The 13,169-nt window shown below is 36.9% G+C and overlaps 1 protein-coding gene and 3 non-coding genes across 4 annotated transcripts; 1 reads left to right on the top strand and 3 right to left on the bottom strand.

The window, feature by feature from the left end:
• Positions 1-637: 637 nt before the first annotated feature.
• On the bottom strand, positions 638-753 carry LOC136702864 (U5 spliceosomal RNA). The gene has a single exon (XR_010803969.1). It is a non-coding gene; the product is annotated as a U5 spliceosomal RNA (small nuclear RNA).
• Positions 754-1,128: 375 nt separating this feature from the next.
• Positions 1,129-1,244, bottom strand: LOC136702862 (U5 spliceosomal RNA). Its single transcript, XR_010803967.1, has one exon. It is a non-coding gene; the product is annotated as a U5 spliceosomal RNA (small nuclear RNA).
• Positions 1,245-4,789: 3,545 nt separating this feature from the next.
• Positions 4,790-4,905, bottom strand: LOC136702863 (U5 spliceosomal RNA). The gene has a single exon (XR_010803968.1). It is a non-coding gene; the product is annotated as a U5 spliceosomal RNA (small nuclear RNA).
• A 2,236-nt stretch (positions 4,906-7,141) lies between these two features.
• Positions 7,142-11,456, top strand: ociad2 (OCIA domain containing 2). Its single transcript, XM_066677744.1, has 6 exons — positions 7,142-7,279; positions 8,416-8,500; positions 9,094-9,147; positions 9,909-9,956; positions 10,620-10,761; positions 11,087-11,456. Exons 1-6 carry the CDS (start codon positions 7,214-7,216, stop codon positions 11,166-11,168), a joined length of 477 nt encoding a protein of 158 aa, XP_066533841.1. The 5' UTR covers positions 7,142-7,213; the 3' UTR covers positions 11,169-11,456.
• The last annotated feature ends 1,713 nt before the right edge of the window (positions 11,457-13,169 follow it).

Genomic DNA, 13,169 nt, shown 5'->3' with positions numbered 1-13,169 from the left:
TGTGTAAATGTAACAAGAAAAACATTATTTCTCCCCGTCGGGGAATCGAACCCCGGTCTTCCGCGTGACAGGCGGAGATACTGTCCACTATACTAACGAGGAGGAGGTGATAACAGTGGTTCCCAAACAGCTGAAGTAACTTTGAACACCGTGTACCTACCCTGAGAAGTCCATATTATACCTTTGTATAAGATTTTTGTTCATCCCTGACGTCCACACCATGTCTGAGGACATCTCTCGCCATGAATTTGCTGCTGTCTGCAGTTTCTGTGTGTGGCGGAGATGGGTTTATGTTTCCTTTATAGGTGGTATATGATTTATTCATGGTTTATTCTTTAAAAAAGTTACTGAAACACCACACATTATACTGATTTTACTTATTTACTTACGTATCTACTAGTTTACTATTCTCTAACAAAACGCAATTCTGACTGTACGCGTTCTATCACAGAAATATCGCTCTTATAAATCACTTCGTCAAGTTTTGGACATAGGTATAACGTTATGAACTTCACATCCACTTTCTCCACTTACCCCTCTGTCAAACACAAAGTTACGTACGTCCCATAAACTTACTTTATCAACTTAACGCAGCCACAACTTTCGAAACACATGTCTATTTTTAACCAGTAAAGGAAGCCCCGCCGTGAAGCAGAGCATCAAAAAATTAGTTGATACTCATAATGTTCCTCCCCACGGAAATCTTTAGTAAAAGGCGAAAGATTTATACGATCTGAAGAGAAACAAGAGTGTACTGAAAAATACCCGGTCTTGACTCTCCACCTCACTGAGAGGAACACACAACACAGTCGTGGGAGACAAAAAACACACACCAGGAAAACACGCCAAGCCACTACAAATATCACAGTCCATAGCAAACACATGTAATTTTATTATATTCAACTTCAGGAAAAAGTATTTAAAAAGATATAAGACACATGTCTTACGCGCATTGCATTATGGGACATCGATTCCAGCCTCCAGTTTTAACCACGTTGCTTTTCCAAGGCTGAAACTCAAATAGCTCCTTGCTTCCTACATAGTAAGATGAACCACTGACTCCTGAATCCAAACAGTGCGCACGTGTTTTTCTAATTTTTTTTATATCTATTTTTAACCAGTAAAGGAAGCCCCGCTGTGAAGCAGGGCATCAAAAAATTAGTTGATACTCATAATGTTCCTCCCCACGGAAATCTTTAGTAAAAGGCGAAAGATTTATACGATCTGAAGAGAAACAAGAGTGTACTGAAAAATACCCGGTCTAGACTCTCCACCTCACTTAGAGGAACACACAACACAGTCATGGGAGGCAAAAAACACACACCAGGAAAACACGCCAAGCCACTACAAATATCACAGTCCATAGCAAACACATGTAATTTTATTATATTCAACTTCAGGAAAAAAGTATTTAAAAAGATATAAGACACATTTTGTACGCGCATTGCATTATGGGAACTCGGCGGTTTTAGCCACGTGGTTTTTCCAAGGCTGAATCTCAAACATATGGCTCCTTGCTCCCTACATAGTGTACTACCTACCAACTAAGGAACCACTGGGTTCTGAACCAAAACAGTATCTGGGAAATGTCCAGTGTAGGATTCAGCCACATGAGCACAACTACACATTGGGATTAATGGGGTCTAGAAATCAGTAGTGCATTTACTCTTATACTGCACTACAGAGGGAGCACTACAACGTCTAAATAAAGTCACGCACCTGTTTAAACTTACGATCTACAAAATAGCTAATGTTTTTCTGCAGGTAAACCTTGTTTATCCTTTATAAATGGTTTATGATTGATGGTTTATGATGGCTTATTCTTAAACAGTTAAAGGAACTATGACTTTAGTGATTTACTGAAGTTTGTCTAATAAAACCACGTCCATCTGACATTTAGCTCATTAATTTATATTATTGTATTTTATTATTAACCACAGTAACCTAAATCCATACTGGAGTAAAGTATTAATACTTGAGTGAAATAATTAAGGGTATACAAAATTATAAAAATAGCAACTCAAAAAGTATGATGTAACTTACAAAACTCCAGTGGAACATCTTAGTACATCCATTTGTCTGAACAAGAACTGAAGTTTGTACATTCTTTTACTTTTGGTCTAAAATAAAATGTTAAATCTCAAAAATCACAGCTGTGATCAAAACTGAACTGACACTGATATTGCCATTGTAATGAAATTAAACACAAACATAACTAAATATTGATGCTTAGTGTGTTTGAGTAATAATAGAAAATACACTTAAGCGGAAGTAAAAATATTACTAAGTTAAAAATAAAATCAACTTGTTTCCAAAGTGTGATGTAACTTAAAATCCTCATATTTGTAAAAGCATGATTTAACAAAATGCTATTTACTTACTTATAAGCTGTAAGTTGTAAGCTGACTTAAAACAGTTAACTTTAACCGAAACAAACATGTAACACGTAACTCTTGTATTCATAGTCAACAACATAAAATCTGGAATCCATCTAGGCTGGAAAAAATATGCAATAACATTTTGTGCATTACAGTATATTTTTTGTGAGTATATGCTTATTAGTGTTTTAGACCATACACGACACAAAACTAGATGAAAATAAAACATCGAGCATGAAATAAAATATAAATTATTCACAGTGGCGCAGCAGGTAGTGCCGCAGTCACACAGCTCCAGGAGTCTCGCTCCGGGTGACTGTCTGTGAGGAGTTTGGTGTGTTCTCCCCGAGTCTACGTGGGTTTACTCCGGGTGCTCCGGTTTCCTCCCACAGTCCAACAACACATGTTGGTAGATGGATTGGTGACTCATAAGTATCTGTAGGTGTGAGTGTGTCACCCTGTGAAGGACTGGTGCCCCCTCCAGGGTGTATTGCTACCTTGTGTCCAATGATTCTGCTGTTATAGATAATGAATTAACGAATGAATAAACTCATGCACAAAATAACTAATTCAGTAGCATTGTGTAAGGAGTTATCAGTGTCACTGTGACACTGTGACATCTATACACAGAATATATATATATATATATATATATATATATATAAGCATATATAAGAAAACAGATTCCAATAAGGCACAAAATATGGAATTAGAAATTCTTAAATTATAAACAAATATAAGAATTTGGGTGTTCCGCTTTCCTCCCACATTTCATAAACACACTCTGGCTATTCAAAAGTGTGCTTAAAAGTGCTTACTTCAGAAACCTTCACAAACCTTCACAACCTTACAAATTATTGACAAAATTAAAAGGACCCTACAGATCACATAGGTCTGCTGTTATGCTCATGTGTACTGATACAATTATTTTATATAATGTAAGCAATTGACATTATTATTATTATTAGTAGTAGTAGTAGTAGTGGTAGTAGTAATAGTAAGGAGTCAATGAAAACTTCAGTGTAGGGTGGGCAGCTGGTCTGAAGCGGGTAGCAGGAGAGCTTGGCAGTCATCCAATCAGCTTCCAGCCAGGCAATGAATGATTATACATGCAAATTTCAAACAGTCAAAATGACCACCGTAGCCATTCTAGTACAGGTGCTGGTCATAAAATTAGAATATCATGAAAAAGTTTATTTATTTCAGTAATTCCATTCAAAAAGTGAAACTTGTATATTATGCTCATTCATTACACACAGACTGATTTAATTTTGTGCCTTATTTATTTCTCAATATATTTATTTCTGTATAATTTACTATTTTTTATTCATTTCTATATTCATTAATTTTAATAATTTATTTTCTTTATTTATATTTTTAACTTTTGTTTGATTTACTTATTTGTTTATTTATTCTTTTTTCATATATTTATTTCTGTATTTTCTCCTCAATATATGCTAATGAAAGGGGCGTGTTGGCTCAAGTCAAGAGCAGTTGATCCTAATAGAAGGTTTGTGTCGGATCAGTTTTCGGGCCACTGCAATGAAAAGAAAAAAAAAAGGTTCAGAGAATAAAGTCAGAATTCTAATAATTAATTTATTTTTCATTTTGGCAGGTTTGGTCCTCCATAATTAACCCTCTACTTTCTAATCTCCAAATACAACAATAATCTAATGTTAAACAGTGATGAGTTTGAAATTATCCACGCTTTCGTAGATGCCCAGATCATGCAACACTCGTTTATCAGGCATTAGCGCCTCATTATTACTGTAAAAACTGCACATAGTTCAAACTGTTGCTGCTCGCCTCGCTCATACCCTCACACATCGCCACGTTACACCTCTTCCCTAAAATCTTTACTGGTTTCCTATAAAAGGCTTAATATTTTCTGTCTCGTGTCCACTATCATTTTTCAGTGAGCAAATAACATGCGGTATATTAATAGATTTACTAAATGCTTTAGTCCCCTGTCGGGGAGCTTTCCGCGGAGATACTGTCCACTGCACTAACGAGGAAGGGGTGAAAAAGTAAAATGGCCATACAGGCCAAGACAGCCTTTCTTTTAAGGTGTGCATTTTGATGACGCTGTCAGTGTGGGCAAAAGAGGTAGAACATTTTGAAGGGTTGAAAGCCTACACAGACAACTGTTAAAGTCTTTCTAACGTTACATCCGCAAAGATTCTCTATTAACTTCATTAAAAAAACAAACAGGTGAATCAATTATTTATCTTTAATATTTTGCTTTAGTTACTGAGCATTATTCATTTAATTAAAATCTACATATCCTGGAGTCATAAGTACCGTTCCCATACTATAGCCCTCCGTACTGTTACATCGTCACTAACCGCTACTCGGACAATAATGAAACCCCGTCCACGTGTTTTATTTGTCTATTTTTAACCAGTAAAGGAAGCCCCGCCGTGAAGCAGGGCATCAAAAAATTAGTTGATACTCATAATGTTCCTCCCCACGGAAATCTTTAGTAAAAGGCGAAAGATTTATACGATCTGAAGAGAAACAAGAGTGTACTGAAAAAACCCCGGTCTTGACTCTCCACCTCACTGAGAGGAACACACAACACAGTCGTGGGAGACAAAAAACACACAACAGGAAAACACGCCAAGCCACTACAAATATCACAGTCCATAGCAAACACATGTAATTTTATTATATTCAACTTCAGGAAAAAGTATTTAAAAAGATATAAGACACATGTCTTACGCGCATTGCATTATGGGACATCGATTGCAGCCTCCAGTTTTAACCACGTTGCTTTTCCAAGGCTGAAACTCAAATAGCTCCTTGCTCCCTACATAGTGAATTGAACCACTGACTCCTGAATCCAAACAGTGCGCAATAAGTCTGAGAAATATCCAAGGTGGGATCCAGCTAAATGAGTATAACTCCAAACTGCAAATACAGTGCCTATTGTGGTCTAGAAGTCAGTAGGGCATTTAATCATATAGTGCACTACAGAAGGAGCAGGGGGCACAATTTAATGCTGGCCCAACAGTGGCAGAGAACAACAATTTAATAATCCAACTGTCCAGATTAAGTCACACAGCTGTTTAATTTTACTGTCTACAAAATGGCTAATAAATTCCTGCAGCAAAACCGTGTTTATCCTTTATACACGGTTTATGATTTAATCATGGCTAATCCTTAAACAGTTACTGGAACACCACATTACACCACATGACTTCACTGATTTAACTTTCAGAAGAATGTCTTATTCTCCAATAAAAATTCGCTTCAGCCTGACTTTAACCTCATTAATATAGTAGTGTATTTTAAGTCATTCAACAGGTAACTACAGCACATTTATTGTTTGCCCTGTATTTCTTTTTTAGTTATTTCTTTTTTATTTTAACTTTTTTAGCTAGTTCATTTGTTACCAACACCACATAATCAAAAGTGTTTTTAAAAAGCTAATACAGCTTTAAAAAGCCCAAACCCAATATAATGGTATGCCCTCATTTATCCCAAACTTTGTCCCACTATTTGTCTATGTAACCCATGATATTTAGTTATGCTGTTGGTGCAACGTAATTTTAACTTTTTTGTACACCTCCTACTAGGATATGCTACATCTGAATCACACAAAGTCAGTCACACCTTGTTCAACATTTCTACCTAAAATTTCACTAAGAGGAAGCATTGGCTTCTGATGAATTGAGGTAAAAAAAAAAAAAAAAATCTGAACTCAGAACACAACCATGATCTGACATTGAAAGGAGCCTTAACCTTGTCCTCGCTGCTCTACACCTCTGTATGGTGAATGAAGGGAATGGTCTCTCAGGAATTGGGGCAAAATTTGAGCAGATGTGACATGGCTGCTCTTCAGATTACAAGCACTGTGAACAAAGGAGTGGCACACAAAACAAAGAAAAGAGATTAAGGATTTATTTAATCCTTTTACTGCCAAAGATTTTATTGAAAATGTGATGTTTGTGATAACACATTTGTGGAAATCTGAAATAGAGTGACTTTCCCAAGCTTGCCTGGTATTGAAGTCTTGGGATTACAAGAGATACAGGAATAGCATTGAAAGGGCATGTGTAGAGTGAGTTTTGTGGACAATAGCATACAGAAATTTAATGCTGCCTCTCCTCAGCTAAGGCTATTGGTAAGAGCTAAAAAGCTAAAAAGTGTTAATTAGGATTAAACCCAGAGCCCTAGTAACTTGGAGCTGTGGGGCAGTGACCCTTTTGCCCCAACATTCCTGCTTCAGAGGTTTCATTTTCAAGAGAAAAAAATCAACAGAATCTTGAATTTTATTTTTTTTAGATGGTCAAAATAAAAAGGTGATGAGTGAATAATACTTTTTAAAATTTATTTTGGAATTGTGTCCGAAACAAATGTGCAAGCATTCAGATTCAATAATACTTGATTCAAGTACTTCCAAAAGAATACTTATCACTTATCACTTGAAATCACTAGGGACCTTCTGAATGTTGAGTAAAAAATAAGCAAGACATTGTCCTGTGACTCAGCACACATTTTCTGCAAAGTAGTGACTGTTTATATGGTACATATCCAGTTTACCATACGTTTGGCATAAATATGACTTACTTAAACTGTACTAGATAGGAAAGGTTACATACAGTAGACACCAGATTGAGTCAGTAGTACAGCATTACAAGTGGTTGCATTGCAGGTCTAGTGGGAAGGGCCTGTTCAATGTTTACTCAAGGAGGGAGGAGCCAGTAAGGTTTTTAAAGGCTGGCGTCAGAAAACAGAGCTCAGACAAGCACTGACAAAGACCACAGGAAGTAGCTTAGAGAGAGAGAGAGAAAAAAAAAAAAAAAAAAACAAAAGAAAAGAACAACAGAACCATGAGCACAGAAGCACCACAGAATGCAGAAGGGGAGCAGCAGGTCAAACCAAAAGCAGGCTGGACGGTAAGTGTGGAGTCATTGTTTAAGGAAGTTTAAGTTACTGCATGATGAGTGTTTGAACTTTATGTATTGCTATTAACTATTTATGTATTGCTAGCAGAGGTGGTAGAAGTTCACTTAGATCCCTGCAGAAAAAAAACAGCATGACCAGCTCAAGCTGGTCATACTGGTTTAGCTGGTTAACCAGATAAATCTTAACTAATTTAGGGTATGTTTTCATGTAAATTTGATGGTTTAGTTGGACTAAAAGCATGACTGTCCTGACCAAGCTAGACCAAGCTGGTTGACCAGCATACCAACAAGACCAAGCTTGTTGACCAGCATGACCAGCATAAACATTCTGGTTGACCAGCATAATCAAGCTGGCTGATCAGCAGCACCAAGCATGGCCAAATCAAATGCAACATGCTATGCTGGTCAAGAGCTGGTTAACCAGCTGGTTTACCAGCATAGGGTATGCTTTGCCTAATTTACCAACTTTCCAACCACCTTGACAATCAAAGACCAGCTCAAGACATCTAAAACCAGCTACGAGCTATTTTTCAGCAGATATTGTTTGTGTTTAGAATGTAGCTGGGCAGTTCTGACCAAATTCAGTTCAATAATAAGTATCTGCTGTAAAAGCTATTCAGATTTCTTCTGTAATCAAGGTATTTAAAAGAGTTTCTCATCTCTTTTCTACGCATAAATGGACAAGTGGAATTTTATCTCAGACAGACAGACAGAAAGAAAGAATGTGAGTTTGTGTGTTTGTTAGTGTAACTGAATCAAGTTTAAAGTAGCAGATAGCAGCAGGCAGCAGGGGTCTGGAAAAGTTTGGGCAAGGACCAGGACCAGATGATATTTATGTTTACAACAACAAGGTAAATGAATGGTTGAGTTAGGGCTTATAAATGTAAAAGTGATACAAGTGCAATATTTTCAAAATGCATAAGTCAATACATGTGTTTAAGTAAGTGATGTTAAATGTAATTTTAGAAATGGTTCTATCAAGGGTTGCAATGTCTATTGCAAATACAGCTATAATTTATGTAGTTACTTTTAACCAACATGCTTTTAATCAAACATTGGTTGTTTTGAGAGAAATATATCAGGACTTTGAAGAGCTCTTTTCTAACTTGTCGTTCCATTGCTCGCAGTGTCCCATTTCAGACAAACATATCCACAGAGAGGATGTGAAGAAGGTCTGGAAGGAATGTCAAGAAGAGAGCTTCTGGTACAGAGGTAAATTCATACACATTCAAAGTCTCTTGACACAGACACTGATCTTCAGAGATTTTTTTGATAAATTTAGTCCCCTGTTTTGGCCAAATGATGTCCCCAATTATTAGTCCAGTTCCACCAATCACCGAATATCCCCAAATGCACATAATGTCACCAGTTGCAAGAGAAATGTGTTGCCAGTTTCATTTGAAACCACGACTGAACTTTTTAACGCGTTGAAGTAGGAGGCAAACTCCTCATGCGTGTAACTTCGGTGGACGTACACTTGTGTTAGCTAGCACTGCAAACAGTGATGGGTGAGAAGGGGGAGAAGTCATCCTACCCATCTTACCTACCTAGAGAGTGAGGCCTATAGTAATTTCTAGGACTCAATGCTGGCTGAAGCATCACCTGGATGCACTATCCACTCTGAAAATATGTATGATACTACACTGTCAGAAAAATGGGCACAGTACATTCCTGTGCCTTCAGATCGGGAACATTATTGAACCAAATTACATATTAATGGTAGATTTTGAATTTAGAAGTTGTGTTGATTTCATGCACCCCATTTCATTTCAGGACAAATTTAACTGTAGTATTTCTTTCCTCAGCTCTCCCTCTCTCTGCTGGAAGCATGGCAGTAACTGGTGGCTTGATCTACAGTGGTAAATATTACAACTTAATACAAGTACTGCAGTTTCAGACTATGATGATGAGTTTTTTATGATTTGTCATATAAAGGTAGTGCAGTATCATGTTCTATGACTGCACTTTGTGGAGCTCAGATTTTAGTTTGAGTTTATTTACTGTTAATATAGGCTTTAGAGGTGTTGATTGGTTGACGATTACTTGATTTTACACAGTATGACTGAAACAGAACATGGAATTATCTTGAATATTTTTCCACTTTAAGAAACCAACCCTAATTATGTCCACTATATGGGTGTAAAATTGCAGTGTGGTCAATGTATGGATAAGCACATGATTTGTAAGCTCCTTTTACATTCATTATCAGACTCTGACAACAAAAGGACAATGACTGGCCTGATATTATTTGGTTGATGGATCATCTTCAGCACAGAGCTGACACTGACATGGACACACAGTCACTTCTATTTTATGGATAGTCTGTAACTCATAAACATCCAGCCAAGTGAAGCTTTGTGGTCAGAAACTGATCACCGATGAAGGTCTAGGACAATGCTAAAATGAACTGTTCCACAACAGATGTGCAACTGTCTATAGTGTATAGTCATTTTCTAAATAAGGTTAGTGAGTGGAAGTGCAAGACATGTCTAGTTAAGGAAGACTGTAAATTGTTACTAGCTGAAATTAATGGATTTAATGAGCCAGCAATAGTATGATCAGTCAGCTTCAGGAGTTGAAAACACATGAATCAAGCTTATATGTTTTTTCCCCCCAACAGGTGTTTGGAAACAATCAAAACGCTTTGGACCAGTTCCTAAACTAGTGTGTAAGTCCCTTAATAAACCATGATCATTCCTTTTATATTAACACCAACCTGGAGTTTAGTCATTTCATTCTCCTTATTAATTCATTTGTTGTGTAATGTAGGGACCTCACACACAGTGTTAGGATCCATTGGGCAGGTTTAATAAGGCACCAAAGGCCCACAAATACACAACAGGAAAACATGCAAAACCACAAACACAAAACTCCATAACCCCACAAAGCTCAGAAGATACACAAATCACCAAAAACTCAAAAAGCTCTGAGGAAGTAACACTGGTTAATGCTCTACAATACTAAAGTGGTAGGAAGGGCTTTTTAAAGGGAAGGTAATGGCAGGGGAAATTGGATGAAGGTGAGAGGGGCTGGAGTGGAAAGGTACTGGAGCCGGAACTAAAATTGTGGTGATGTCGACCTCTGGTGGCTAGTACATGAAGTGTTTTGGGGCAAACCTCTGAGAAACCCTGACATTTTTGTTCATTCAATCATTCCCTGAATTACTGGGCATTGGGGCTTCCCTCACTTAGCTTATATTTAAATTCTTTGTACAGTTATTGTGAATAGCATTCATAGATAAAGACACAATGGTGATATGAAAAAATGGTTACTTCATTTGACCAATAGTGAAGTAATGATGTGTAAAGTAATATGTGCTACTTCTGTACAGTGGCGGGAATTCTAGGTTATGCTATTGGGAAAGCATCCTACATCGGGGCATGTAGAGAAAAGTTTCAGAAACTGGGTCCAGAGTTCAGTAAAGGCTTTGGCCCAGGCTTTGGGCCACCTGGCTTCGGAGGTCATGGGCATAGGTGAGAATAACACTTTTTAAAATATACTTTCTTCTTCCCATTTTATTTTTCCTATTTCCTTAAAGATATTTTCCCCCAAATTCTAGCAGTTTCAGAAATACACAGACTATTACAGGATGATTTAGAAAGACTATTTACAAGTAAAAAAAAAAAAAAACTAAAATAACTCAGCTCTCTGCCTACAAAATGTACTACTAATTAGATAATGGTAGTAAACATAGAGTAAACATATACTTGTAAGCTTGAATACTGTATATTAAAATATGATCATGTCAAATACCTGTTTTCATTAACACTTACTTAACATCGTTTTTCTTTTTGGCAGACACTGCCATCATGTATGTCAGGAGTGCCAGAAACTAGAAAAACCAGAAGCTGGAGCAGTTGCAACACCCACTCAAACCTGAGGGAGTTTATAACATTTTACTACATTCTTCCTTATAAGACTTATATATTTATCGGTTGATGATAATCAACAGAATAATAAAACTTTGTTTCCATTACAGGACACCACATTACTTTACAAGTTTTTTGACAAAAAGCTTCACCCCAAGGGGGTGCCTTGATGCTATATATATGCAAATGATGCTATACACATTTTGTACACATTTTTAAAGATGTAGTTTTACCTTATAATAAAACAACAAAAAGAGTAAATATAGTTCACATATCTTTATTTTTTTTAATTATGTTTGGTAAGTTACAATAAAAAATTTACAAGTATTACAAATAAAAAAATTCATGCATGTCACCTATATCCTTTCACTGACCAAGTTATTACATTCATCAACCTTGATTCTCCAGCCATGGACAGTTTTATCAGGCCCATGTACCATCAACCTGCATTCTGTACATTCTCCGAAAAACGTACAGCAGAGGTACATTATTGGTCACTAAAGGTAGACGCAGTGTAAGTGTACCTTTAAAAGTACAACAGTGGTTCTACAAGGAAAGATGAATATTTCTAATCTTTCATTATAGAATTATGTGAAGTAATACAACATAATATAAGCCCTGGAGATGAAATGGGGTGTATGAAATCAACACAATTTTAAAACATACAATTATATTCACTAAATGAGGGTAAAGGAAATATACCCTTGAGGGACAGGTTTTTGTGATGGTGTGGATGCTATGTTAATTACTGTATTTGATCAGTTTTGCTGCAGTGTTCTCCCTCATATTCATCAGTGGTCTTACCCCAGAATATCTCAGCTCTGCAATAACACTGATATGTAGTGGTGTGTTAGTGTGTGTTCAGTGCTGTGCCTGAAAAACTCAAACCAGAGCAACATACACACTGACTTGACACAGAATCTGATCCTACCTTACCACTACAACACAACTGGATCTCCAGAGCAGGTAGGTCATGACTGAAGTGGCCTTGAGCAATGCACCTAACCCCCAACAGCTCCTAGGTGCTGAATAAATTGTTAGCCTGTTAGAACAGAATGAGAAATCACCAGATTGTGCTGATTGCTAGCTCTTCTTGACTAGAACTGATGACCCTAGCTTTATGTATAAGGAGTACAGATATAAAAGAGCAGTTTTTAAATTCATAATGTGAAAGGCAGCAACATGAGGAACTTGTTTTGATATACTATATATAACGCTCACACACACACACACACACACACACACACACACACAGAGAGAGAGAGAGACAGACAGAGACAGGAACAGGAACTGTATCCTCATAGTGGTTTTGTTAACTGGACTACATTTTATTGAATTACCCTTGGCCAATTTCAGATCTGATTCCTCAAAACTTTCTGCAACTGCTGGTCTAAAATGAGTGCTGCTTAAGGGACATTCCACTAACTGCATTGAAAAACTGTGAAATACCATTCTAAATGGTCAGCCTTGCACACAAGTGGTGATAGGAACCAGATGTCTGAAATGTGTAATGCTCCTAAAAGCTAACTCACCCACAATGGAAAATGAAAAATCAAGGCAAATACATTGCCTGAGGGTTGAGATGTTGTAAATATATGAAAGAAAATACATGTTTTAACAACTAATTCATAGAGTACTACCAATATTGTAAATTAATCACATATCAATATTTGAATTATGCAGACATTTTGACTAGTATGATGTATAACCTGTTAAAGTCCGTCTCTGGTCATCACAATAGGGGAAAAAAACTTTCTGGTGTCAACCAGAGGATGATGGGTTCCCCCTTATGAGCCTAATGCTTTAAAAGTGACTTATATGTAACTCTACAACTTACACTTTCACAAATGCATCTATTAATAAGTAATTGCTCTCCACCTCTGTCTCCACATTACTCCTCTAAAAATTGCTTGCAGCTTGAAAGCCCCCAAAGCAAAGTTGACTGGATTAGTTCCTTAGGTTCATGATGTAAGAAACCCTAGCTTTCTGAATTCACCAGTTTGATGGATTTC

The sequence above is a fragment of the Hoplias malabaricus genome, chromosome 7 (assembly GCF_029633855.1).
Source record: "Hoplias malabaricus isolate fHopMal1 chromosome 7, fHopMal1.hap1, whole genome shotgun sequence".
Taxonomy (NCBI): domain Eukaryota; kingdom Metazoa; phylum Chordata; class Actinopteri; order Characiformes; family Erythrinidae; genus Hoplias; species Hoplias malabaricus.
Note: the sequence above shows the minus strand (reverse complement) of the source record. Positions and strands in the feature narration are given on the sequence as shown.